Here is a 26008-nt window from a genome sequence, read left to right on the forward strand (position 1 = left end):
TACAACGCCAAGAGCCATGAGAATTCCGGTACAACTGAAACAGAAAAGGGACTATCCTGAAGAGAATAACCAATAAATCGTAATGAAATAAATGAAAAAAAAAAAAAAAAAAAAAAAAAACAGATGAGAAAAGATACTGTCCATTTAGGGTGGAAGAGTGAAACCGTGTACATCTACCAAATATTTAATAAAGATATTTTTGCCCCTCTGTTCAGCAGGCTTGTTCTTATATTTTCCTTCTGTCTGTGTAGCTATTTTATACTCGAACGTTGTTAATTCCTGGAGTAGAGAAACATCAGGTGCAGGTTTTGAGAGTTCGGATGAAAGCATGTGGGAAATCCAGAACCATTTCGTGTAGAAATGAGCATAGTTTGATGGACCATCATTCATATACGCTTTGAGGATTGTTTCAAAACATGCTTTTCCATGCTGAACAAATTCGCTTTGACACCATTCCCAAGCTGATCTTTCAATTTGACTGGGGAGTTCTGCATAAGCTAATGGTTTCATCATCCTGACTCTAGCGGGATCTCGCTTCACTTTGAGTCGATTCAGCTTTCTGACATCTTCATCTGTTAACAAGTACGGTTTTAATTTAATTACTCGATTGGAATTAACTGTAGCGGATGAAGGTGTACCAGCAGTTCCAGTAGTAACAGATGGAATAGGTGCAGAGGAGGTAGATTCGTGTGTAGGTGGAGGGACCGGGGTTAATGATGTTCCTGTTGCTAATGAGGAATTTGCAGCCAAAGTGGAAGAACCAAGATTAATTCGTTTTGGATCCGGCGATTCAGGTACATCGGTAGCAGGTCGTTTAGCACTACTTGAGCCTATAACTTGAGTTTGACCATTACCTTGTAAGCGACTAGAACCAGCTGAAGCATTAACACCACGATTCCAACCTGTTCCACCGCTATTTTGCAAGAAATTCATACCAGATTTCAATTGATCCCAGATGTTAGACAGCTGATCTATCTTTTGAGTTGAAGGTAGTTTTCTTATTACATCTTCACTTAACCATTCAGGTAATTGAGGAGCTAAAGACTCAATTTCATCCCTCTTCACGTAGTTACTGAGATCATGAATTGGTATCATACTTTTGATCTGAGAGGTGACAAATTGCGATAGTCGAGCTTCCAGTCCATCTATCTTCACCTCAAGACGATGAGCTTCTGCAGATTGAGTGGTCAAAGAAGTCTGATATGTCGGATTGGTAGTTTCTAATTGATGTAATTTACCTTTTAAACCTCGTATACTAGATTGGAGCTCATTCCTTTGCTGCACTAATGAATCTTTATCACTGGAGAGATTCGAAATTGGTAAGTATAGGGCTTTGCTGTTCCATTCAGCGTGAATTAGAGATTTTGACAATTGATGTAACTCAGCACGAGCTTCTTGATTCGATCTCAACAAAGAGCTGTTAAGCTTGTCAGATATCTCCTTCTGTTGTTCCAACTCGTTTGCGGATTGCTTGTTCAGATTTTCCAAAAAAGTGATTTGTTGCTGAAGTCTTTCTTCTTTGGTGGATGCATTTTCAAGTTCCGCCAGTAGGTTTTCATTGGTCTGTTCAACTTGAGTTTTCTCTGTAGTGACTTTGAGCAATTCGGCTTGATAATGATCTATTTCTGTAGAAGATTCTATTAACTTCATTTCAACTTGATTTTTCTCTTCTCTAATAAGTGCAAGATCTTGATCATGATCCATTAAAAGTTTTCCGTACCGTACATCGGATGCATCTTCAGCCTTACGCAATTCAGAGATAAGTGAAGTATTTTCAAGTTGCAATAATTCATACTTCTCGGTAGCTTGATTTGACTGTTGAATTTGGTCTTGAACCATCTTTTGACACTTAGCTTCGGAGGACTGAAACTTTGAAGTGATCATCTTCAGATTACTTTGTGTCTGCAGGAGTGAAACCTTGGTAGCTGATAATCGAGTTTTGATGAGATCCGAATCATCTTGAACTTTAGTCAGCTCGAGAGAGACTGTCCTTGATTGTTTCTCAATTTCCTCAGATCTCTTCTGGACTTCAGATAAAGTACCTTTTAACGCTTGTACTCTTTGATTACGTTCTGTGTATTTAGCTTTGAACTTTTCAAGTTGTTGTACTTTCGCTACAAGTTCAGCTTCTTTAGGTTGTAATGCTTGTAATGATGTTTCAAGCTCTTCTTTTTCAACGTAACGATACGAGTATGGTCGATGTCCTCCACTCCTTCAAGGACAAGTCTTTGCTGAGGGGTTAATTCTTTCAGTAATTGAGAGTATTGGTCACCGAGATTGGGGTTGTTCTGTAAGGAATGAGATAGGTTAGCAGTCATTACAATTGACAAATGGCTTGGGCTACTTACTGGATTTGCTCTTGCTTTACCTTTACCACCAGCAGAGGTACTTGCAGTGCCAGGTTTCTGTTGTTGACCGTTCTGCATTTGCTCCTGCTGTGAAACACAATTCTAATCAGTTTACAATTGAGAGAGAAAAACGTGATGATGAACTTACTTGGCGTTTTGCGGCTCTTTTGTCTCTTATCCGCTGAGAAGTGGTGCGACCAAGAAGTCCTGGACCATCTTCCCACTCGCTTTCTTGATCCTTTGGAGAAGACAAAGCAGCTTCTTCATCTTCCTTTCGGTTAAGTTCATCTTGCCTTTGGCCCATTGCATCACCGAATCTACCTTTTGTGAATGGTCTGACAGGTGGCATATTACGAGGTGTTAACCGAAAAGAAGAAGAACAGTATGGGAGAGGTGTTGTAAGATTTGATATAGGATAAAAGGAAGACCTATGTAAGTGTAGGTGAAGTGCTTAAATTTATAGCTACTTTAAAGGTAGCGAAATATTTGAAACATGAAAATTCCAGTAAGGTCTCGGAATGAAGCAGGTAGCGAAATGTTGCCTACAACAGATGTTGTGGATTTGAGGTGCTGTAGTTGTTGTTTATCATGAGAGAGAATGTAAAAGAGAAGGTGAAGGTGAAGTCAAAGTCAAAAGACCATCCTACTTCTCTCTGAGAAGAGAGCACGATCACTCCTCCTCTTTTTCATCTTGTTGAGTCAACCTCCGTCACCTGCTAGTATATAATGTAAAGCGTTCGGATCAAAACGCAACATTCTTAGGTATGATGAGTTGAGTGTGCTATCTATATTCAGTTTATCAAGAAATAGGCAATTTGATGATTCATGTCAGAACTTTTATAGTTTGGAAAAGATAAGATAAAAATCGTGTGAACCCCAGTACGTTGAACAAACAACGGGCCACGTTTTACGGCCCTGAATATTCTAAATTGTTTAAAAGTGCGGAATCAAACCAGCTCAAAAATATTTAGGTTTCAGAGTTGAATATAGTTGTGCCCTCTCTTCTTTACGGTGTCTAGTCAACCATCATCACCTACAGTATCACAATGCCAAAGGACTTTTGCCACGAGAGATGAATATCACGCGTCGTAAGACATTGGATCAATTTGAGGTAAAGTCAAGATAACCAGTTTATCATTCAGTTTATTCATTTTATCTATTTTTCTCTTCAATCAGATTAGGTCATCCAGATGGTGTATTCACATGAAGAAACGAGTCTGCAAGATAGAAAAGAGAGAAGAGAACAAATCGTGTTCATCTCTTCTTTTCTTCTTCTCTCATTCTGGAATTCTTCTTTTTCTTATCACAATATTCAATCTCGTAGAGCTAATTTTACTCACTGAAATTAATTGTTTCAAACTACTTACTTGATTAGACTGTTAATTCTTCTTATCATCCACATATAACCTTCCCCATAGCAATAGCATTTAAACCTTTCCCGCTCATAATTCTATAATTCTTAACAATGTCTGATTCATCCGATATCTTTTCAGAGTGTCTTAGATTATCTGACGATATGCTAGAGTCCTGTACATTTTCCGTAAGTGGATGATACCTTAGCGATCTATATCCTCATTCATCTTCAAGCTGACCTTGTTGTTTTCTATCAGGAATTTCATCCATTCTACAAACTAGCCACGGAAGTCGCTTCAAGGTTTGAGGTATTTCATCAATACTTTGAAGAATCGCGCAAGCTTTCCACCCTTGGTTTGTCAAAGGATATTCAAATCAGTTGGAAGATTTATGTGGACAAGCTAAATAAGACCTGTTCTACTAGATTTAGTCATGAAGTAAGTATAGTATTGAATGATTAACCGGAATCATGTAGAATTCTGCTGACAACATAATAACTAGACTAAATCCATCGCAACCTCCTCCTCACCTACATCTCTCATAGTTTTACCATCCGAGCCTAATTGTCTTGACCTTTTCTTAACGGAAATCGAGACACAACATCAACTCTTACACGATCGGCTTTTTCATCAACGTACAAGTATGCAATATGAGACGACATCTCCACCCCAAGGTCAAAAATCTAAGGAGAGAAAGCAGTGTCCAACTTCTTACGACACGGAGAAGGAATGTATCTTCGATCTCATGAACACTTTTACTGGCGGTTCCGGTCTAATTCAAATTCAAAATGGATCCCTAACGGCTCAGGATGCATCTCTCCTGCTTCAAGCCTCCACGGAAGTATTGAGGGGTATCGATTATGACGATCTAAGATGGTTGAAGTGAGCTCTCTCATACCCAACAGCTAATGCAATCGCTGACCTATCCATCTCTTAGTGGTAGGAGCTATATTAAATCCGGTGGTCTCAGTCATACTCTTCTCCGTTCAGATCGTCTCAACTCATTCGCCTATCGAGTTTCCGAGAAGGTTATGTCAAGCTTCAACGATCCGAAAAATTGGTGGAATGCTATTCTGGATCAACCTGTTCCTACCAGACCTTTGAACCTACAATCTGAAGATTTTGAAGTGTTCGGTACGGCCACAGATCAGTTTAATCATTGTGTTAAACACGTAAACCGACTGAAAAACATAATGAAACCAGCGAGCTCATACGTCGTCACCAAGCCGCTTAACGAACTCTTTCAAACCGGAGCCCCCCCGCCGTACGACCTGGGTCAGATCAGCACAGACTCAATCTCAGCAGTACATACAATGCTAGAATATCTCAGTCGGGGTGAGGGGCAGATCAGATTGATGCTCTGTTGTCGGCTTTTGATGGAGTGACCAAAAGGGGTGTCGAAAGTGAACCATCAACGTGAGTATATTGTACCACCTCCGGATTGAATGGGAATGATTCTAGGCTGACTGAATGTGATAGGTATGGAATAGATCTACTCATTGATAATTTCAAACTGTCGGAACTCGCACTAAGTCACCTGAGAGCCTTCGAAACTCAACCTAGACACTTTGCCCTATTCGAAAAATCATTCCAACAAATCAAAATCATCATCTTAATGGGCGCCTTATATTGTACTCCTTCTGCCGCTTCAATCTTATTTTCAAGTACGATCTATGGATTATGGTACAAGCTTATTGCCCAGCCCCAACCGTATCTGTTTTCGGTGATTTTTATGGTGGTTTCGAGATTTACAGGATTCCTGTCTTCAGCGTTCGTCTCTGCGGTAATGACGTTCCACTCTGATCCGGCAAACAATGATACATTAGCTCTTGAGAGGAGCGTCACCAATATAGCTGAAGGCAAGGCGAAACTTCAGGTAAGTGGGTTTCAATCCGGTTCGGTAGGAGACTTTGACTGAGATCAAATCAATCTATAATATCTAGTGCTGCAGAGCGCCTTCTTGTAAAAACTCATGCGATACCGAACAAGATCAGAACCTGACCCCTCTTCTTCAATTGGAGCTTCAAGGAGACATTTTGAGTTGTACTGCAGCAGTTGACAAGCGGTTTGCCGGAGGTTTGTGAGTGATCAATAACCAATTTGAGAGAGATATATCGTCTGACGTTGTGAATCAAATAGCGTGAGATTCTGGTCCAAATCCTCTGGCAATTTACGAGATGAGCTGTATCCATGCCCGGTTGCCCTTCACGATAAGACTGGGCAATCGGGAGAGCTTCTCTCAGTAGCTTGCCAGGTGGCGCGTCTTACATAGGAAGGCTCGTTGTCATCATAGGGAAGTTGGTAGCCGTTGGAGACAGATAGTGAGTTGTCTTCATGTTTGTATGTTCACTTCAACTACTAATCTCTGATAGTATTCAATCTTCTCATTAGATATTCTTCTCATCCTCAATATCAAGGTCAAGTCATATTCACAGAACGAAGCAGAAATTTATGGAAAAACATAAATATCGGAATCATAGCAACTGTATAGCCTGGTTAATCATCATGACTACTTGCAAATGAATCTTTGGTAATTGTTTTTAACTGGTATAGATCCCAAGCACAAAGAATGTTGACGGAGATAATAGGAGAGAATAAGATCACCTCGGAAGAATACGTTGAATGTAAGATGATTCTAGACTGAATGTAGGAATTTATGCTTCTCTGTGAATAGGAATTATACTTAAATACCTTATGAATGCACATTATACTATGTTAAGAAGGACAGACGGTGCGAAGTACAGTGCACAGTTTTGCCCATGGTTTTGTAAGGCAAGCTCCAGGTATCTTTGTCATGTTTGACTGTATCTACCAATGCCATGGGAGAGACTTTAGCAACGACTGAAAGCACAAGCAAGCGAGGATCAATCAACAGGGCTACCTCCCAGCGACTTCCTCTAGGTCATTGGCAGTGAGCTAACCTTTTCCCCACACTGAGCAAAACTATCCATTGCTATCATGACGGTCAAATGGGTCAAGACAGTATGCTAGTTAGAGGAAGTCAATGGACAAAGGTGCATGTTCGAAAGTGCCGTAATCTTATTCCACAGAGGAACTCTAGTCGAAAAGCTATACCAATAAAAATGGGTTTTGTGAAGGGAATTTTAGCGATCTTCGTCAAAATCAACTGGTATAAGAAACTCTTCACCGTCAATACTGACGGTGGCGGGTTGGGGAACTCCAATATCCCCCAAAACATAGTGACTAAAAGTATCTTCCAGTTCTTTGTGATATTCTTCCATGTCGATAGGATGATGCTCTTCATTGAGGGAATCTACCGGTAGAGCTTGTTCAAATTCCTCTTGTGTGTCAACAGCTCTCCAATCAATTCTATCTTGAAAATCGTTTTTTTCTATATATTCTTTCAGCCAATTGATGCAAGCAAGTTTATATGTGCTGTAATATGAACTATGATAATTTTTAATAAATTCTGCGCACGAACTTCCTTCTGCATAGTCAATTGATCTAATTCTTGATTTATCAAATCTTGGTACACTACCTCGGTGTTCTGTCTCTTCATCTAGAAACTTTTTAAAAGCCATGGCAAATCTTATATGTTCTGTTGGTGTAGATTCTAGTGTTTTATTAGGATGGCACGTGGGTCTATAAACACAATAATATTTACCTGGCTCCACTCTGAATACTCTGGAATCACTTGATGAGGTAGGTTCAGTCATATCTGCAGCAGTTGTTCTTTCAGTAGTAAATGTGTATAGTAACATGACAGGAAGTTCAGAATCTTCATACGCTTCTGGCTTTCTTTCTCTTCTAATTTCTTCACTTTTATCTTCGATTTCTGATTGTACGAGTATAGAACCGTTATAAGATCTCTCTTTAGTGACCGCGGTATAGCTGATACTAGGATAGAAACAACCGTCTCTACTAGGAACTGGAGTTAAAAGGGAGGAAACTTCGGACATGGTTTGTATGTATATGAAAGCCGATTTCAAAAAGCTGTCAGAAATATTTGATTCAATATAATTGTGGTACAGTCTGTAAAATGCGACAAGCATAGACTTGACTTTTATACGATTTCAAACCCCCATTTCTTATGTTGAGGTGAGTGGCGATTCTGATAGCTCTCGCCTTCGATCAGTAAGCGAGCTCAAAGGAGAGAATACACCCACCTACATTTGAACGGAATGGTCATTTAAGGAGCTGTGTTTTTACAATTGGTCTTTCTCATCAAGATCCTGGGTAAAATACATCGTTGGGTGCGGTGTTATAAAAGTAGTAACGCGGTGATCAATTCAGCTACATCCCTTCTTTTTGGATATGAGCGATCATAGTTCACCATTTCATGCGTACGTCATCTTATCTAACCAAATTCCTGTATGGCACCATATCCGTCCAAATGCTATTGGAAAAGAGTGATACATGAATACATATCGCATCAGAGCGTGAAATAAGCCACTATCCGGATCACAGCGTATTAAAGCTATTCTTCCTAAAGATGTTTTCGTTCTCACGAGTTTTAGCAGTTGAATGCATAAATGAGGTACGAAGAAAGACAGGGCAAGATATGAAAAATCGACTACACTAAACTACCTCACAGTTGTCTTGAATTGATTGACAAAGATAGTAGAAGACCATGAAAGCACTCCGGAGATTAGTCCTGAGACTCCATGGATTTTCCCTTAGCGGAGACAGGTGAATAAACTGACCAAATCACTTCACCATCTGGACCAACACGAGCCTTTTCTCGCAAATCATCTGTGGTCCATCCAGCAAATTCTTCATGCAATCTGGAATTGTGTTCCTTAACATCTATAGGCGGTAATTGACCATCCATCAATCCTGTCGGGGGTTCAACATTTGTGAAGTCCTCTAAAGTGTCCACCATTTTCAAGGTTACTCTATTGGCCAAACCTTCTCTTGTTTGGATATCTTTTGCCCAATTCCATATAGTGTTTCTGGACATCTCTTCTTGCTCTTTACTGTACTCTTCCATGCATTGAGAAACACTTTTACCGAAACGTGATTCGAATCCCACATTTGAGTAATCATGCTTTAAACCTTCGCTTTCATCTCCGATTTTAGTTTGTAAAAGTGATACAAAGTAGATGCCATCTTGATATCTGTTCTCAGGCATAGTTTCCATGGTATAATTACTAGGACAAGTAGCCTTGAATGCATATTGAAGACGATTACCTTGAAATTCATATTCAAAAGGTCCAGATCCGACAACTTCTGATTTATCCATTTGACTATTTGGAGTAGTACTATCACCACAATGTCTTGTCAAATTGGATCCTCTGACAACATGAGGATATAACAAATCACAGCTGCATCTCCTGGAGTTTTTGTGGATCTGACGACCGTTGGATTGCAACCCTCTCTGAACGAGATTGAAGGTAAAGTTTCTGACATTCTGCTAGTAGAGTATCGCTGTTTTTTACTATCGCGAATAATAACAAAAAAGCGCAAATGTTGGATAGGTTGTTTGATATGTAATTGAAGATTGAGAAGGACGTGAATAGCGGCAATAATACAGCTGACTTTATATACATTTCACTATGACTATCCATGTCAGGATTTGGCATAGAATGTAAGTTTCACGTCGAGGTTCGAACATGTGGTGAAGGGAGCGATTTACGCTTCAAGGGAAACATGAAGACATTCATTGAATCCTCTTTTCATCTGATGCCTAAATTTACTGAGACGTGTAACAGTTACCTTCCCCTCACTTTCTTCCTAACTCCATTGTCCTGATCTGTCGCTCCCTTCCAACGATCTGTGGAGCAAAGCTTTGTTGAAAGGTGAATCAGGCCTTCTCAGCTAGAAAATATGAACCACATCCTTTGTTAGTTCTCATATAATCGCTTCGTCATAAAATGACGTTTCCTCTTCAAAGAAAAACGACAACTACTAGGTAGCCTTCGGGAAACGCACAGATCTTCCTAAAGATTAGGATATTCATAAATCGTTATTACTACCGTTAAAATGTCGTATAATGCAAGTGATGTAAAGAATGAAGGCAAAAAGGTAATGTCCTATAAACACAAAAAAATAATAAACATCTAATTAAATAATCTATATCTGATCTACCCCATTTCTTGTTCTTTTCCTCTCGCAGAGGATATATTATTCCACCTTTATCTTTCACTGCCTCTCTGAGAATCAGTCTCCCATTCAGGTTTGTACATTGGAGGTAAATCCTCGATTCCTTCTGCCTGAGGTTGATTGGGACGTTGAATTGGACCTGCATCTTCGTGTCTTCTAAATCCACCCAAAGGTGCTTCTTGTGGTGGTAATCTTGCACCAAATGAATTACCTTGATTATCGTTATTATCTGGATTTGTCGTTGATAAACTTGCTGCTAATTGGGCTTTTGTCAGACCACTTCTGGAAGAAGAAGAGTTAGATGTAGAAGGATACTGATTAGGTACTAAAGGCGAAGAAGGTGAATGATTGAAACCGAATCCGTTATTCGATAACGAAGGTGAAGGTGTTAAGTCTTCATTATTTAATTCAGGTATTGATTGTCCAACTGATAATGCAAATGAATCATGTCTGCCGTGTTGTGTATCGCCAGTTCTGGGTAATATCGTATCATCCAAAAATGGAGAAACTGAACTTGCATTGTCATCTCTGGATCTAGCCGTAGAATATCTTGAACCCGCAGTAGTTGGTGCACCTAAAGCAGCGTATGGATCATGATCTTCATCCTCATATAGATTTCCTGAATGTTGAGTAGCTAAACCTAAATCAACTTCACCTCCAGGTTTTACTTCTTGTCCTCTCATCTCTCTTCGATGGTAAATCAAAGATCTAATTTGTCTTCTACAGCAGAACCATAGTAAAGCACCTTGCAAAGCGACAACAACTAAAACTGCTGAAACGATGATGCCGACCAGAGCACCAGTGGATAAGCTAGCAAAAACTCAAATCAGGTCAGTTAACCATGCTTGTAGAGGTTCAAGATATGTTTTCAGTGGTTGACAATATGATAAATAACTCACCCTGCAGCACCTTTGGGTAGACTAGTCTGAGTTGTGATTGCAGTAACAGTCTTTACACCTCCTACACTTCCTGATTTAGTACCGGTTGCTGTTGGTTGACCGGCAGTAGTTGAAGATGGTGATAAATCGTTTATACATGAATGATCGGAAGATCCACCAATCGTCAATAAAGCCGAAGAACCTCCATTTCCATGTTCGCCTGAATCAAAAGCACCTATAATCACTTGAGTATTGGCTTCTATGTTGGTGTTCCAAACTATTTGAAAGATGTACAACATATCAGCGTCGTTGCCCATTACAACACAGATAAACGGATACTTCAAGCACGATATCAGAAAACTTACCTAAAGAATTAGTCTTATCGTTGGCAGAGACAAGTTGGAATACTTGACCACCTGGAATAGCACCAAGGATAGACACAGGCGCAACAGCTGAATTATCCCAATATATTGAGACAGGTGCGCATTGCTAAAGTAACCCCAATGAATTATAAGCTCAGGTAATAAAGGTAGAAGATAAAGGTACGACATACCGTAAGAGAAGTTTCATTCAGGTAGAATCTGTTAAGAACCATATTTTAGTGATGCATCATCTGGTTATGGGAAATGGGACCGTAAGTAAACTCACAGAAAGTCAGTTTGAGTTGATCTTTGGCTACACGTTGTTGAGCCTCCTTTTCCAACCTTGTATAGAGGTGAAACACCACCGGTCTGCCAAGTACTTCATGTTAGCATTATAGCGATGCTAAAGAAAAGGGGAAAAGGTAACAAGGTAGACTTACTCCTGTACCAGAACCATCCGACATCATCATGACGAATTGAGTGTCATCGGGATCTATACAAATCAATTGTCATTAGCTTCTTCCCTCGGTCAACCGGGATAGTGGGCGTTCAGGATGGGAAGCAATTTACTTACAATTGACAATCCACGAATAACTACCTTTTGCACCGTCATAAGCTGAATTTGGTATTGTTATAGTAGTAGGATAGTCGAAAGCGGGCTGTATTACTTGAGTCAGCTGTCTATATACAAAACAGAGCGCTTCTGAGACGATAAAAATTGGCTCACGATGATGGTTAGACTAAAAGGAACTTGTCCACCTGTCCAAGTGATATTTGCTGTACTACATTGTGCTGGATTGAAATCTTTTATAGAGAATGAGAAACCCAAAGTGAGAGGAAGGAAAAGGGTGGTCACGAGGGTAGATAGCAGAAGCATTATAAAGCATATATTGTAGTGGTTGGCATGAGTCGAAATCCCAGTGCGGAGAGTTCAGCCGTTGAAAGAATGAATAGACTGTTTGAAGGAGGGTGAGATGTTGACGGGTTAGCGAAATAGCAGAGTCGTTGAGAGGGCTGTTGTTCTGATGAGGAGAAGACGATGGGAAGACGATGAAATTTTGCTGCAGCTTGCAAGGGGGAGAATGAATAACAAGAAAGGATGGTATAGTAGAATAACAAACTACGCGATTGATTAGTTGATCATTTCTAATTGTGTACATATACTGTATGTGTAGTCAACAATTGATTGTGCATGTATATAAGGCTATGAGAAAAAAGAAAGAGAGGTTAATCTAAGAGATATACCCTGATCTAAACGAAATCAATATAATAATCGCACTGTTCTCCGAAGTTTATCGATTTGTAACACAGGGTGAAAAAGGATGAAACACCTTGCGTATCTATGAAAAGGGGTATTTGCAATATGAGATACGAAGTCATTCAAGTTGGCTTGACGATCTTTGTTACAAGTTGTATGAGATTCAAATCCTGCTTCCATGGTGATTTGAACATGCTGCAATTGTCGGTCTAGCTAGAGAATTGGAAACAAGCTAGGACAAGATTAAGGATTTATAAAATGTCAACAAAGGGTTTTAAGCAGTGAAGGAACCCGAATTTCAGGAACAGATAAGCACTTAACATTAAGGGCAGGGGTACACGCTACTGATTAATCACTTTGCGTCAAGGGGTGAGTTAATGATTCATTGTATGTCATTTTCGTGGTATATATATAAGAATAAGATAAACATGAGCCCAAAATATACAACACCGTTGGTGAAACGGTATCATGCTACTTTGCCATAGTAGCGGCAAGGGTTCGACTCCCTTACGGTGTATATCTTTTGACCCTCTCGTCGCCGAACTTTTTGCTATGAGCAATCGGTAATAACCGATACCTTTCGGATTAACGTACCAGTATGAGATGATGCAATTGAGTTCCTCTAATATTTCTTGCATCTTTTTACATATCACATCTGAGTTACAGCTTGAAGACAACCTGCTCTTGGACTGGATCATCATAGCTTTCCAAAAATACGAGTGAAATATATAGCTTCGCATCATGAATCCGGTGTAAGCTCCTCATCGCAAATCGATCGTCTGTTTATTGCTAACAACCTCCTTTCAGCTCATCACCATCCTCGAGAGGATTGCAGTATGATCTTCCTAACGAATCAGACGATGAAGATTTCGAAAGAGAGGTAGATGAGCAAGGCTTGATAGAAGGCGACTTTACACTCAGAGCTGTTGCTGTAGGATTGGGAGTAGGGGTGATACTGTGTATGACTAATATATATTTCGGATTACAGACTGGTACGTTTTGCTCCGAATTTTCGCGATTTCATTCCAGTAAGACACGGATGTGTTCATGCTTACTCGACTATATAGGATGGGTATCAATGATGTCCTTACAATCTGCTCTATTGGGATTTGCTTTATTCAAATTATTACCGCATCTGAAAACACTATTCCCTAATTCACGTCCCCTCACACCGCAGGAGAATGTGGTTTTGCAGACAACGGCAGTAGCAACAGGTACAATGCCGTTAGCGGCTGGTCTTGTCGGTATTATACCTGCTTTAGAGATGTTGACTGTCAAGGAAGATGGAAGAGAACCTATCAAGTTGAATTATGGTCAACTAGTTGCTTGGTGTTTAGCTGTAGCTTTCTTTGGTGTATTCCTAGCTGCACCTTTGAGACGTCAAGTAATCGTTAAAGAGAAACTTGTATTTCCCTCAGGAAGTGAGTTGGCCGGTCTCTTGGTCCCCTCCCTTTCATCCTTTGCCTGCCTCTTTCTTGCTTCGCTTCTCTTCTTCTACCTCTGTTGCCCCCATTCTCTTTCTCTCTTCCGATAAGCTAATAATTCATATCAATAGCTGCAACTGCTCAATTGATCTCCCTCTTGCATAAAATCCCACCTCCTTCTCAAAACCCAAAGTCCTCATCTTCCGGAACTTATCGTCGTCTACCACGGACATCTAGATCAGTATCACCACCTGGGTATGCAGTAGAAGAAGATGAAACAAATGGTCAACGTCAAGCTGCAGAGAAAGATAGTGAGGTCATGAAAGGGTCGGGTTGGTGGGCTTTAGGTTGGAGTTTCTTTGCCAGTGGTTCTCTTACAGTAAGTAAGATCTACTCGTCGACAACATCAAACCTAGCTTATATCCTTTCTTGCCATAGGTTTTGAGTTTCCTTTTCCCCGTGATATTCGCCATTCCGATTTTCGATGTATTTAGTTTACCGTTCGGAACAAGTTTGGCAGCAAATTGGCTTTGGTGGTTCACCCCTTCACTCTCATATGTTGGACAAGGTAAGCTGAATCATATTGTTTAAACACAAAAAGCTCATACTTTCATTTCAGGTATCATCATGGGTTTCCCTGTGACTTTATCCATGAATGCGGGTATGTTAGTGGGTTGGGCAATCTTGTCACCTTTGTCAAAACACTTTGGATGGGCACCTGGGCCAATAGGATCCACTACAAATGGAGCTAGAGGATGGATAGTGAGTGGACAATCAGATTTCCTTTCATCCTAGCTTAGCTGACTCTCATGTAGCTTTGGGTAGCTTTAGCAATTATGATAGCGGAATCAATCATATCCCTTTTACCTATTACAATATCCTCTATATCAACCTTTGTTCGACACTATAAACAAAGATCTAGCGGTCCTAGAATATTCCAACCTACTTCCTCTCCTAGATCGAATGTTACTGAAGATGACTATTACGATCCACTTGATGAAAACGATGATGAAGATCCCGAGAATGAACCGCCTGAACGTCTTGTTCCTATGAGCTGGATCAAAATTGGATTGGTCTCTTCAGCTATCTTAGGTGTCGGTCTCGTATGGGCTGTATTTGGTAAAGATGGTATTCATCCTTGGGCTACAGCTTTGGGCTTAGTTCTGGCTAGTATGTTAAGTCTGATCGGTGTAAGGGCTCTAGGAGAAACGGATCTCAACCCAGTAAGCCATTGGATTTACTTTGAACATTGAAAAATTGCCTTCGTATAGCTAACAGCTCTTGAACAGGTGTCTGGTATCGGTAAAATTAGTCAACTGCTCTTCGCTGTTCTGCAGCCTGGAAATGTGGTGGCGAATATTATCGCAGGCGGTGTAGCTGAAGCGGGAGCCCAACAGTAAGTCACAAGTTCCTTCGTTCTAGCCAACCATGTGGGAGCAGGCGTTGTGTGCAGAACTCTCATCCTTCAATCTTTCGCCACCGCTCGCTGACGTCTTCCTCTTGAATAGAGCCGGAGACCTGATGCAGGACTTAAAGACTGGTCATCTGCTAAGAGCATCCCCAAGAAGTCAGTTTTACGGTCAGATGATAGGCTCGTTAGCTAGTGTTTTTGTGGCCACAGCTGGGTATAAATTCTACACTTCAGTTTATGAAATTCCGGGACCTCAATTTGCTGTTCCTTCGGCAGGTATATGGTACGTACTACATATTCCTCTCCTCGCTCCTCATGCCCTCAAACCCCTACTATACTCTCTCTACTCTTGACTTGAACCTCCCTCTTCCTGCCTCTTCCTGCCCCTTCCTCCCTCTTTCCGCCGCACCTTTTTGCGACTCATGCCTTTCTACAAGATTTGGTCCAATTTAGCTAATTGATTGGTTTATATCCTATTTTTAGGTTGAATCTAGCCAGATTACTAAACAATGGCGAACTACCAGAAAGAGTCATTCCATTCATGATATCATTCGGAGTACTGTTTGGCACTATATCATCAATCAAAGCTTTTAAACATTATCTTCCAACTTCTGTAATATCAAAATCAGAAAAATGGATAAAATACCTACCTTCAGGTATAGCATTTGCGATTGGTTTCTTAAACTCACCATCTTTCTCAATTGCAAGATTAATCGGTGGATATATAGCTTATAGAACTTCGAGAAATTCATCAAATGGTGAAACTCCTCTTATAGCTATTGTTATTGCAAGTGGATTTGTGCTTGGTGAAGGTGTTTTAAGTATTGTTACCCTCTCAATGGCAAGCTCAGGTATAAAAGCTATAAGTTGTTTCGGATGTAATATTGCTGGAGGTGGTTATTGCTCAGGTGGTTGTTAGCAATAATAAAACGGTAGATACAAACGGATGAGGAACTATCAGCAGGCAAGGTAGATAGGTGAGTTGTATACCTTTTCAACGTCATTCCGCGTATGAAACAATGCACACTATTCTGTGCTTGTGATAGTCTTCTTTTTTTCTGAGATTACAATCGTGACATTCCGTATTTCCAAAATCTACATTTATGCTGTTATCCTTCTCGTCTGAATCAGCTAATTTGGTGTATATAATCGATAACATGTAGGTGGATATGTTATATATGTATAGATGTATGTCAAGTCCAGCAATGAACGACGCGTGCTAGATCCTTTCAAACTTTGTTTCCCATCAAATCAATTGTTTAAGAAGTGACATTGGTGAATAGTATAGTTTTCAAGTCTCGTGATGACGGGTCCTTTGAATGGTTGATGACGGTTGAGTCACTCTCAATAAAATAGGAGAAAGCGTGATCTAATAGAAGGATGAGTAGGACGAAGCATAGATATGGTGCACCAGGAACAACAACGTAGGAATTGATTAACTTCTTCTTCTTTCTCTTCTTTTCTCTTCACCTTCTTTTCAGGCTCAAGTTATTTAAGTCATATAAATAATCACTCATATACTGAAAAGATACTTATCCAAATTCTTATGGATATTTATACTAAATCGATTTCTCCTACCAGAAGTAATAGCAAGAACTCAGTTTGAACACCCACTCCGTGCTCATCTTCCCATTAGTATAACTATTACCTCAACCCATCGCTTCTTTGACTCACACCATCTTCTCAACAAACAATGTCGGATTCGAACGAAATTTCAAATCTCTATACTGAAGAAGAAGTAAATGCATTAAGACGCAAGATAAAACAACTTGAAGAACAGCTTGAACGAAGAAACAATTCAGTTGTCATTGCTGTATTAGAAGAAAAAGTAACATTACAACAGGTCGAAATTAGAGGTTTATCCGATCAATTGGAAACTACAAGGAGAACACTCTCCGCTCTTGAAGTTCAGCATGAAAACTTGAGAATTTCTCATAACAAAGTACTTAAAGATAAGATTTCTTTAAGTGCATTAGTTAATGAAAAAGAGTCTGAGAATGAAACGTTACGTACAAAAACCAGAGATTTATCAAATGAGAAGCTGATTTCAATCTCTTCAAATAAACAATCAGAAAATACATTGATACTAGGTTCAACTACTTCAGCAATCGGTTCTTTAGGTCATTCAGAAAATTCAATTGCTCAATCACGTCAAGGTCTTGGGTGGAATTCGGATAGAATCGCTGAAGCTGGTTCATCCTCATCACCGACCAACGCAATGGACTTGAATCCAACTATAGATGATCAACAAAAAAGATCAACTAGTACAAGTGCTAGTATAAGTACAATCGATATCTTGCCTCCGACTAATGCTCGAAAGAGACCATTGCAAGAAGACTCCACTGAACATCGAGCTACCAAAAAGAAATCAACTCCATCTTCATCTGCAACTGCACCTGCAACTGAAACTGTTGTTTCTACAGCTTCAGCCGAAGCTCTTTCTTCAGATGGTAGCAAGATCATCACACGCGATGTTTATTTCCCATCTAACGAAGTATTCGATGGTATCAAGGAATTAGGTATAGAGATAAAACCCTGCCCATCAAGGAATAGGGTGATGCAACCTCTTAAGCTGAATCAGTTGGTATCACAGCAAGATAAAGATGTATGGTTACAATTAGATTCCGAGTATAGCAAACGAGGTGCTTCAGCTGAAACTATACAGCATCTGGCCTTTTTGTTTAGAAAAGAAACATATTTTTTAGAGCATAAACGCTTGTTTGTCAATTGGTTCTGGCATGCCAACAAGTTATTAGAAGTTTACAACACTCCCTCGCCTGAATTCTCACTTCTGGAAGCTTTAACTATACACGAGAGTAAATTAGTATAACCATTAAAGCTAAACACAAAATACTTGACGGTGTGAAAATTCGCACAAGCGATTCGTACATTGAATATCTAAAGAACAATGGCTTTACAGAGGCTTGATGTATTGATATGTTGATATATTTCTCATTCCAACCTCTCCTTTCCTCTCATCTCCTAGAAATAGATAATCTCTTATGTACAGGTATCATTCTATATGTTATATCACAAAGGTAATTTGCTACTTTCTTTATCAGGTGAAGCTTATGTATGTTACTGTAATCTTCTCCGTCTTTAGATGTTCGGTCTTGAGCGATATCGAAGCTTATTTGGTGCGTCTGTGCCTGAGAATGCAAAATGACAAAGCTGTATGGTTGTAAACTTGTATTTTGGGTGTAGACGATCAAAGCGTGAATACATTCGTTTAGGTGGAAATTTCAGCCTTGACCTTCTAAATGTATTTATTTACTCCCTCATAAGCCATAACTTGATTGGTTGCACCGAATTTCAAGCTTGGATCATAGGCTATAGGGGACTGGAAGATGAAAGATGTATAGGATAAAAGCAAATCTAGTCAAAAATTTCGGTCCCTCTTCTTCTGCTTCTTCTCTGCTTCATGTCTGTTTACTCTTTTCTTGTATCATGTTAAAATAGTATTGTTACTTTATAGAAAGAAGGATGTCTGTGAATACGAAAAGGTATAATCCACCTCGACTTCAGTGAGTAATATTGGGACTGGGATCATATCCTGCTCAATTCATTCAGACAGAAGGCTGAATGGTTCAATGATTAATTCATTTCGTTGGAAATCATAGATGGACAGAAAAACAGACATATAGATTATTAGAATTAATTAATTCAAGTCAGACTTATATAAACACATTTTTCCCGTCAACTTCAAACGATAATGATGATAACACAGGAAATAGATTAGCAGATGATATAAATGAATTAGAAAAAGAATTATGTTTATTGATTTTAGATGAAACTGAATGGATGAAATGGATGATAAGTAATCGTATAATCACAAACGATAGAAATGGTTTAAGTGTAAATCATGAAAAATGGATCAACGATCAAAATCCAGTACATGATAGATTGAATTCGTAAGTTACCTTTCATATCTGCTTTAAAGATTGATTACCTTTTCTTCTCCCGCAATATCTATAAAGGTATATCTTAAAGCTGATTATTTATCTTGCACAGTGTACATTCCGATGCGAAATATGCACAAAAGAGTTTAGGTAATGCTATTTCAGTTGATGATTTGAAGTTGAATAGTGTAGCAAATAAAGCTTGGAGTGAGTACGAACTTTCACATTTCACTTGATGTCTCGCTGATATGGGCTAACCCTTATATCAACTCGGAATTTATAGAGGAACATCAAAATCTGAATAAATTTACTTGGTATTTCTTATATGTTCAAGCTCAATTAGTAAATAATCCAAATTACATCATTAATTTACAAAGTCAAATACTACAACATAAACATAACAGTAAGACTTCCGCAAGTACAAGTGAACAGCGATCAGATTCAGGTAGATCTGGAGCTGCACCATCATGTATACCACATACCGATCCATCTTCACCTAAACAGTCAAAATCATATAGACCTATGGCTGTACCGTCGTTCCCTCAATCGTTACTTCCAGACAGACCTTTATCCACACCTATCAGATCCATTAGACCTACATCATCAAATTCGTTATCCAATCCCACCAGACCTGCTTCTGTTCCACAAAGGCGATCAGTCTCTTCCAATTCGACACCTACAAATACCACAACAACAACGAGACCAGCCCCAAGATCATTAGATAATGGTCGATCGAAAAGAGCAAGAACCGCATCAACTGATCTAGCCAAACGGATAGGCGAAAGGGCACCTCCTGTTATTGATATTTGTTCAGATTCAGAAGATGAAGAAGATAGGTCCATACCACTTCGCAAGGGAAATCCGCATGAAGCGATTGTTATTGATGATAGTGACGAGGATGAGGTCATTGACCAAAATCAAAATGGTTCTCAGTCATCCACCGCAATGGGTGCTTCTCCAGGTGTTCCTCCTATAATCCCGATACCTGGCTCATCAGCCCTACCAACATACAAAACACCTTCACGTCCAGCTTTAAATCAAGCAGAAAACCTAGAAGCTATAAGAAGTATGTCAGGTTCATTTATGAGAAGGTCAAGACATAATAGTAAATGTAATTCTGAATCAGATTCAGAATCTGATGATTCATCAAGACCACCTACACCACCATTTCCTCCTTCCGACAGACAATCAAAATTTGGTATCGATACAACCTCTACCTCTTCTTCTTCAAGAGCAATCTCACCACATTTCATTGAAGATATATTCCGTGATCCTAAAATACGTTCATATAGACTAGATGCATTACATGAAAGGCTTGGATTACCATTACCACCCTCACGTCAATACCAAGGATCGGCACCCTCACTAACGACTGAACCACCTCCAATATCACTTGAAGATCATCTTACTTTGGAAGAAGGAAATGGTGGCTCACATAAAGATCATTTTGAACATCACTTGAGATATCCCCCTTTGGTCATCTCGGACGGAACCATTCAAGATTTTCCCATCAATATCCTTTCTTCACCTCATTTATCTAATAATGTGGATGAACCTATAGAGATCAGTGATGATGAGGAGGAGGAGGAGGAGGAGGAATTAAATATGCCGGAACAAACCAATGAAGCAGCTATAAACTCCCTACAAGTCCATTCGCGATCAAATCATGTGAACATCAATACCGACAAGTTGTCGACACATGATGTGGACGATGAGCAAGTAGATATGGATATTGAATCTGAAACTACTCTGGAAGATATGGAATTGATATCTATATCGGAGAGAGATCAATATACTCCAGAAAGGGAAATGATAGAGCATCAACTGCAAACGAGCGATGATAGATCAGTCGATGGACACAAAGATGATTCAAGGAGAATCACCGATCAACTACCCATTCAATCCTCCATCTCTTCACTTCCTCTGCCCCCATCCATTACCAATACAGCTACGTTCAACGCCGCTAGTTCAATGATAAGAATGTTATTATCTGAATTGCGACATACCAGATCCAAAGCTTTATCGGGTATAAAAGTAGTTCTTCAGATTGATGCAACGCCTTTTAAGCAATCTTTAATGGACTTGATTGAGATGATGGGTGGTTTAGTAAAACAACAATATTCTTGGTCAGTGGACAATCACGAAATCAAATATATTGTTGTGGGCTCTCCGGATGATTATTCGAGCTGTACAAATGAAAGCTCGTCTTTAGTTGCCAATGGTGGTCAAAAAGTAAACCTCATAGAGTTCATGGGTATTCTAGCGGATCTTAGGGAAAAGGAATTAGCTTAGATTTCTTCGCAAACTATTTGAACACAGCAAGCTTAGCAATTTTAATCATATGATATACAGTCTCATCTGGTCATCTTGGTACTTATTCCAATTAGACATGTCCATCTAATTATAACCTCTTTTCTTATACGATATCATGCTTACGGGGCTACACCCACATGTGCACCAAACAATCACATTCATTTGTATATATTGTAAATCTTAGACGTCTTGACGTATGTACTTGACGTATGTACTACTACTCTATCAACACCATCACCATTCACACACTTAAAGGATGGCTTCTTCCTTACTTACCATCCTTTGGCTTGTTTATAACACGATGTCTGTGCGATCAATCAATGTTTACACTACGCCTGATTAATTACAGTCATCTCATCCCAATGGATCACTATCACATCAACTCATTCGTCATGGAAATGAATCAGCTCTTACTTGAACCATGAGGGCCTTACATTTGACCTGAAACAACTACGATATACTGTACTGTATTTTGTCATCGATAAACCATCAATTCAAATTTGTGCAAGATGGACTTGAACAGCTTAGATTGGTGCAAATTTGCGCTTCCCAATCACAAGTGAGTAACATCTCTCTAGGTTTTCCCTTCAAAGACTCGTAAGATGCTTGTAAACTATATCATAAACATTCTACAAGACGAAGCTTGTGTAAAGTACATTAAGCTGATTATATCTGCTTTTCTGCTTAATTGTAATAGGTGGACAGAAAACCAAACATGCCAATTACTCGATTTGATTTTATCTAATCCCCGCTGTCAACAAGTATACTTCCCTTGTAATAACAACAATCATCAAGCAAATCTATACTTTACGGCTAATTCTTTTGCTCAGATCCCAATCGAAATTGAACAAGAGATTAGTTTACAATTATTGAGATCTACGAAATGGTTAGGATATATGATAAAAAGCAATTTAGTTAAAAAGCATAGATATGGGAATCTTTTACCTATAGGAATATGGAAAGATGAACATAGAGTTATATCTAGACGATTACTGGTGTGAGTGACTGTCCATTCTGAGGTAGCAATCCTGTGCAGTATCGAGTTACTGATATGTTTCTGTCATTAGATTAGAACATTTAGCTGGACAGATCAAAAGTCACTTGGGGCCTGTGATTCATCCATCGCAATTGAAGATAAATAGTCCAAGTCGCATATTATGGAGTAAGTACTATACACAAGTTATATCAAACCATCGTATACTGTTTACTCAACTCAAGTAAGATCATACTGACGTTCCTTCGATTTACATGTCTGGCCTTAAACAGATAAATGGCAACGTGACAGTCATAATACTTGGTATTTCAGATACGTCTCATTGAAGTTCACTTCGAATCCAAGATGGTTAACAACGCCGTATAATCATCACAATTATGAATACAATTGCAAGTATTATGGTGTACAAGAAGAACGGGAAGTAAATTCGACTGATCGATTTCAAGAGATTAATGATAATGACGATGAACCTGATCATGACAACGAGGAAGAAGATTCAAATGAAAATGTAATAGCAATGGATAATCCATCAACTCAACTTCAATCTGCATTCAAAACGAAGAGATTATGGTCTGAAATCTTAACTCAACCTAAACGTAAACCATCTTTACCTGTATCCTCGTATATGCGACAAGAACAAAAATTGGAGAAAGGTAGAATAACATGGGAAGATAGAATACAAAAATCTAAATTAGAAGAAAAAGACCAAGTAAATATCATTCGAGATTGGAGTTATGATGCAGAAGATGAAGATGAGTATGAATACAACGGTGAAGATGAAAATGATAACAGAGAACATCAAAGTGGACCTTCTAGTCACGAGGAAAATAGATTAGATGATGATTGGAGGAACGAGAATGACTGGAACGACAATAACGATTGGAACAATGTGAATCAGTGGAATGACGCTGATGACAAGCATGATCATGACAATGAACATAATCGGTATGATGAACATTGGAATAATGATTATGGAAATACAAATGATCAAGAAGAATGTACTGAAGCCAGTCAAAAATTAGAATTAGTACATTTATCGGATTATTCACCTTCGCCTCTTTCACCTTGGGTTTCAGCTAAAAACCCATTGTCATTAATGCTCCCATATCGTCAAATCCCACATCATAACAATGAAAATCATGACATCAGCCTTATTCATCCAGATCTCAACGTGAACCTTATAGCGTCTACTTCCTTTGTTCCGGCCCCATCGGAAGTTGATAAACGTAAGAAAAGAATGAAAAATTTCATTTCGACTATTATCAAGTATGAGGTGTATCAAGGGTACGTCATTGTGATTCCAATCCATCATCAACTCGCTTTCTTCTGTTTACTATCTTTCGAAAACTAATTCCTTCCATGTATTGCATGTAGATTTTCAAACTTGTTATGTGGTTTCGAAATTGCATTCGTACTTGATATGTACAAGTCTGAATTACCTTTACTTATAGAGATAGAAAAAATGGGTGGGAAAGTAATCAATTGGAATAATGTAGCTGAAAGATAGGCTTTCTTTAAACCAAGAAACGATACAATTAAATTATTAGTTCGACAAGGTAATTCGCCTGAAAATGATTTAATCCCTCTACATCTTGATATACCATCAAGTTTGGGAAAGACTCCAAAAGCTATAAATCCAGACCAAATCATTAGGATAGTACTGGATCTTTGCGAAAGGTTGAGGATATCGTAGATCGATTGTTATATAACCGGTGATAAGACTATGCATAATAGTACATTTGTCCGTTATTTTATTCTTTCTATGAACATGTACAAATAAGTTACCAGTTGTAAGATTACCTATTGTTCTCAGTGACACTCTGAATCTGCTCTTAAAGCGGAATCGAATTTCCGATAACACGGACACTGACCGATAAGATACGATTTCGAACTGATGTTTACAGTATGCACATCCACTTCAATGGATGATTTTGTGCTTAGCCTCGCTTTCTTTCTCTTCTTGTCATTGAAAATACCTAGCCATAGAATCTGATTTATGCCAATATCCGTTTCCCACCAGATACGCAGCTTACCACCCACTGTTCCACCACCGCATCAACTAGATATAACTATTCAGCTAAAGGAGGTGTTCCCACCATGTGATCCTGAATCTAGAATCTAATCATGTTGACGTCAACTTGAGCGTAGCGATCCTTGCGTTCGAATCCTAAGATGCTTACACAGTATAAATTTGCATAATTATTTTTCATACTTATCTCCCACCTCACTGATACTAATATTATAGGTCGATGTGAAATTATCATTAGATTAGCATAATGGGAAAGAAATCTGATGGAATTATACCTCAAGTTATAACGGAACCATGGGAACATGTGTGAGTCTTTATCTTGATAGCTCGTTACTATAAATTCAGACTCAATATACTTTCAATGAACTTGATCATTGACTACCTGGATGTTTCCTTATCTTTCAGCTGGACACAAAGTCAAATACGCTCAGCCCTTGACATGATAGACGGTAACAAATCATATGAAGATGCATTTTTTGGGCATCATAAAAGCGATAATCATAAATACATATTATTAGAACAAGAAGTTTGTGTTAGTGTATTAGCTGGTACAGATTGGATTAATTATATGCTTCAGATTAAAAAGGTATTAAAAGATCAAAATGGTAATGTTAAACAAAAACCAGGAGAAACCTGGCCTAAGAAGATGAGAACTATCAATATATTGATTAATAAGTATGTCATTCATACGAAGGCTTCTTTCACCGTCTTGTAAAGCTGATCAAATACCTCATTCAGATTACATTCTTTAGCTGAAGGTATTAAAGTACTGTTTGGCCCTTCTAGCAATGTAGATCAACTTAGAAAAAACAATCAAAAGGCTTACGAAATATGGTGTAAGTTGTATATCAATTTCCTGATAGGCCGTACACTTGACTGACTTGATATGAAGGTGGATGGCAAAAGGAGAATCTGGCTACATGGTATTTCAAATATGTAGTTATCAAAATCCGTATATTTCCTAAATGGTTAGAAAGTAAACCATCACCTACTCCACCACCTTTACCTGATGTTCTCATGAAGTCGATATCCCATACTTTCTCAACCAAACCATCCTTATCCGTCCCTTCCACTTCGGCATCATCGGCTGCAGCATCAGCTACTTCATCTACTAGCCTACTTTATTTAATTCGGAAAATGCATGGAACCATCACGAGAAAAAACAACACCTCAAATGAGAGTCAAATAACACACAATCGGCTAGATTATACAAGATATATACTTTGGAACTCATCAGTAATCCTTGATGATATCGTTCAGAACTTATCTGCTGATCAAGATAAATTGCCTACACCTATCACCCTGATTGGTCTCGTACAACTGGTAACAGCTAAACGTAATATCGAATTACAGCATAAACCATTCGATCTCCTCTCTTTCGAAGATTAGTGTATATAAAATTAGATTTGCAGTGTCGATACATACACTAGATGATGTTCACTTTTCATGCACCTTAATTATCAAAGCCACACTGGTCAAAGCTCATCAAGACATAATCATGTCCTTATATGTCTGGATTATATCTCAATCTATACTGTGTGCCGATGGTACCTGAATCAATCAATTAGTGCAAGTGAGGCAAAAAAGAAGCAAATAGAAATAAGTGAAGAAAACTCGTGTCATCTTGTCAATCAACCTTTATATTTTCTCTTCTCATAATACATCCTGAAGTACCTG

The 26008-nt window shown here is 38.9% G+C and overlaps 10 protein-coding genes and 1 non-coding gene across 11 annotated transcripts; 7 read left to right on the forward strand and 4 right to left on the reverse strand.

Moving 5' to 3' along the window:
- Window positions 1-144: 144 nt before the first annotated feature.
- L201_006180 (uncharacterized protein) lies at window positions 145-2697 on the reverse strand (the record flags this gene model as incomplete). Its single annotated transcript, XM_066221903.1, has 4 exons — window positions 145-2168; window positions 2273-2288; window positions 2349-2435; window positions 2497-2697. 4 exons carry the CDS (start codon window positions 2695-2697, stop codon window positions 145-147), a joined length of 2328 nt encoding a protein of 775 aa, XP_066078000.1.
- A 1116-nt stretch (window positions 2698-3813) lies between these two features.
- L201_006181 (uncharacterized protein) lies at window positions 3814-5203 on the forward strand (the record flags this gene model as incomplete). Its single annotated transcript, XM_066221904.1, has 5 exons — window positions 3814-3888; window positions 3959-4138; window positions 4203-4582; window positions 4638-4872; window positions 5180-5203. 5 exons carry the CDS (start codon window positions 3814-3816, stop codon window positions 5201-5203), a joined length of 894 nt encoding a protein of 297 aa, XP_066078001.1.
- A 1601-nt stretch (window positions 5204-6804) lies between these two features.
- On the reverse strand, window positions 6805-7620 carry L201_006182 (uncharacterized protein; the record flags this gene model as incomplete). The annotated part of the gene is made up of 1 exon (XM_066221905.1): window positions 6805-7620. One exon carries the CDS (start codon window positions 7618-7620, stop codon window positions 6805-6807), a length of 816 nt encoding a protein of 271 aa, XP_066078002.1.
- A 689-nt stretch (window positions 7621-8309) lies between these two features.
- L201_006183 (uncharacterized protein) lies at window positions 8310-8903 on the reverse strand (the record flags this gene model as incomplete). The annotated part of the gene is made up of 1 exon (XM_066221906.1): window positions 8310-8903. The coding sequence occupies one exon, from the start codon at window positions 8901-8903 to the stop codon at window positions 8310-8312; it is 594 nt and encodes a 197-aa protein (XP_066078003.1).
- Window positions 8904-9795: 892 nt separating this feature from the next.
- L201_006184 (uncharacterized protein) lies at window positions 9796-11880 on the reverse strand (the record flags this gene model as incomplete). Its single annotated transcript, XM_066221907.1, has 8 exons — window positions 9796-10573; window positions 10663-10918; window positions 11007-11130; window positions 11195-11222; window positions 11290-11372; window positions 11444-11496; window positions 11578-11662; window positions 11731-11880. The coding sequence occupies 8 exons, from the start codon at window positions 11878-11880 to the stop codon at window positions 9796-9798; spliced, it is 1557 nt and encodes a 518-aa protein (XP_066078004.1).
- An 827-nt stretch (window positions 11881-12707) lies between these two features.
- Window positions 12708-12778, forward strand: L201_006185. The gene has a single exon. It is a non-coding gene; the product is annotated as a tRNA-Gly (tRNA).
- Window positions 12779-13002: 224 nt separating this feature from the next.
- Window positions 13003-16015, forward strand: L201_006186 (uncharacterized protein; the record flags this gene model as incomplete). Its single annotated transcript, XM_066221908.1, has 10 exons — window positions 13003-13013; window positions 13069-13253; window positions 13329-13682; window positions 13817-14064; window positions 14124-14253; window positions 14305-14447; window positions 14501-14908; window positions 14975-15081; window positions 15194-15379; window positions 15580-16015. 10 exons carry the CDS (start codon window positions 13003-13005, stop codon window positions 16013-16015), a joined length of 2208 nt encoding a protein of 735 aa, XP_066078005.1.
- Window positions 16016-16789: 774 nt separating this feature from the next.
- Window positions 16790-17926, forward strand: L201_006187 (uncharacterized protein; the record flags this gene model as incomplete). The annotated part of the gene is made up of 1 exon (XM_066221909.1): window positions 16790-17926. One exon carries the CDS (start codon window positions 16790-16792, stop codon window positions 17924-17926), a length of 1137 nt encoding a protein of 378 aa, XP_066078006.1.
- Window positions 17927-18579: 653 nt separating this feature from the next.
- Window positions 18580-21287, forward strand: L201_006188 (uncharacterized protein; the record flags this gene model as incomplete). Its single annotated transcript, XM_066221910.1, has 4 exons — window positions 18580-18620; window positions 18717-19007; window positions 19108-19202; window positions 19279-21287. 4 exons carry the CDS (start codon window positions 18580-18582, stop codon window positions 21285-21287), a joined length of 2436 nt encoding a protein of 811 aa, XP_066078007.1.
- A 530-nt stretch (window positions 21288-21817) lies between these two features.
- Window positions 21818-23809, forward strand: L201_006189 (uncharacterized protein; the record flags this gene model as incomplete). Its single annotated transcript, XM_066221911.1, has 5 exons — window positions 21818-21867; window positions 22006-22305; window positions 22376-22470; window positions 22575-23586; window positions 23677-23809. The coding sequence occupies 5 exons, from the start codon at window positions 21818-21820 to the stop codon at window positions 23807-23809; spliced, it is 1590 nt and encodes a 529-aa protein (XP_066078008.1).
- Window positions 23810-24578: 769 nt separating this feature from the next.
- L201_006190 (uncharacterized protein) lies at window positions 24579-25720 on the forward strand (the record flags this gene model as incomplete). The annotated part of the gene is made up of 4 exons (XM_066221912.1): window positions 24579-24637; window positions 24737-25006; window positions 25070-25167; window positions 25224-25720. The coding sequence occupies 4 exons, from the start codon at window positions 24579-24581 to the stop codon at window positions 25718-25720; spliced, it is 924 nt and encodes a 307-aa protein (XP_066078009.1).
- Window positions 25721-26008: the final 288 nt, after the last annotated feature.

This window comes from Kwoniella dendrophila, chromosome 8 (genome assembly GCF_036810415.1).
Source record: "Kwoniella dendrophila CBS 6074 chromosome 8, complete sequence".
Classification (NCBI taxonomy): Eukaryota; Fungi; Basidiomycota; class Tremellomycetes; order Tremellales; family Cryptococcaceae; genus Kwoniella; species Kwoniella dendrophila.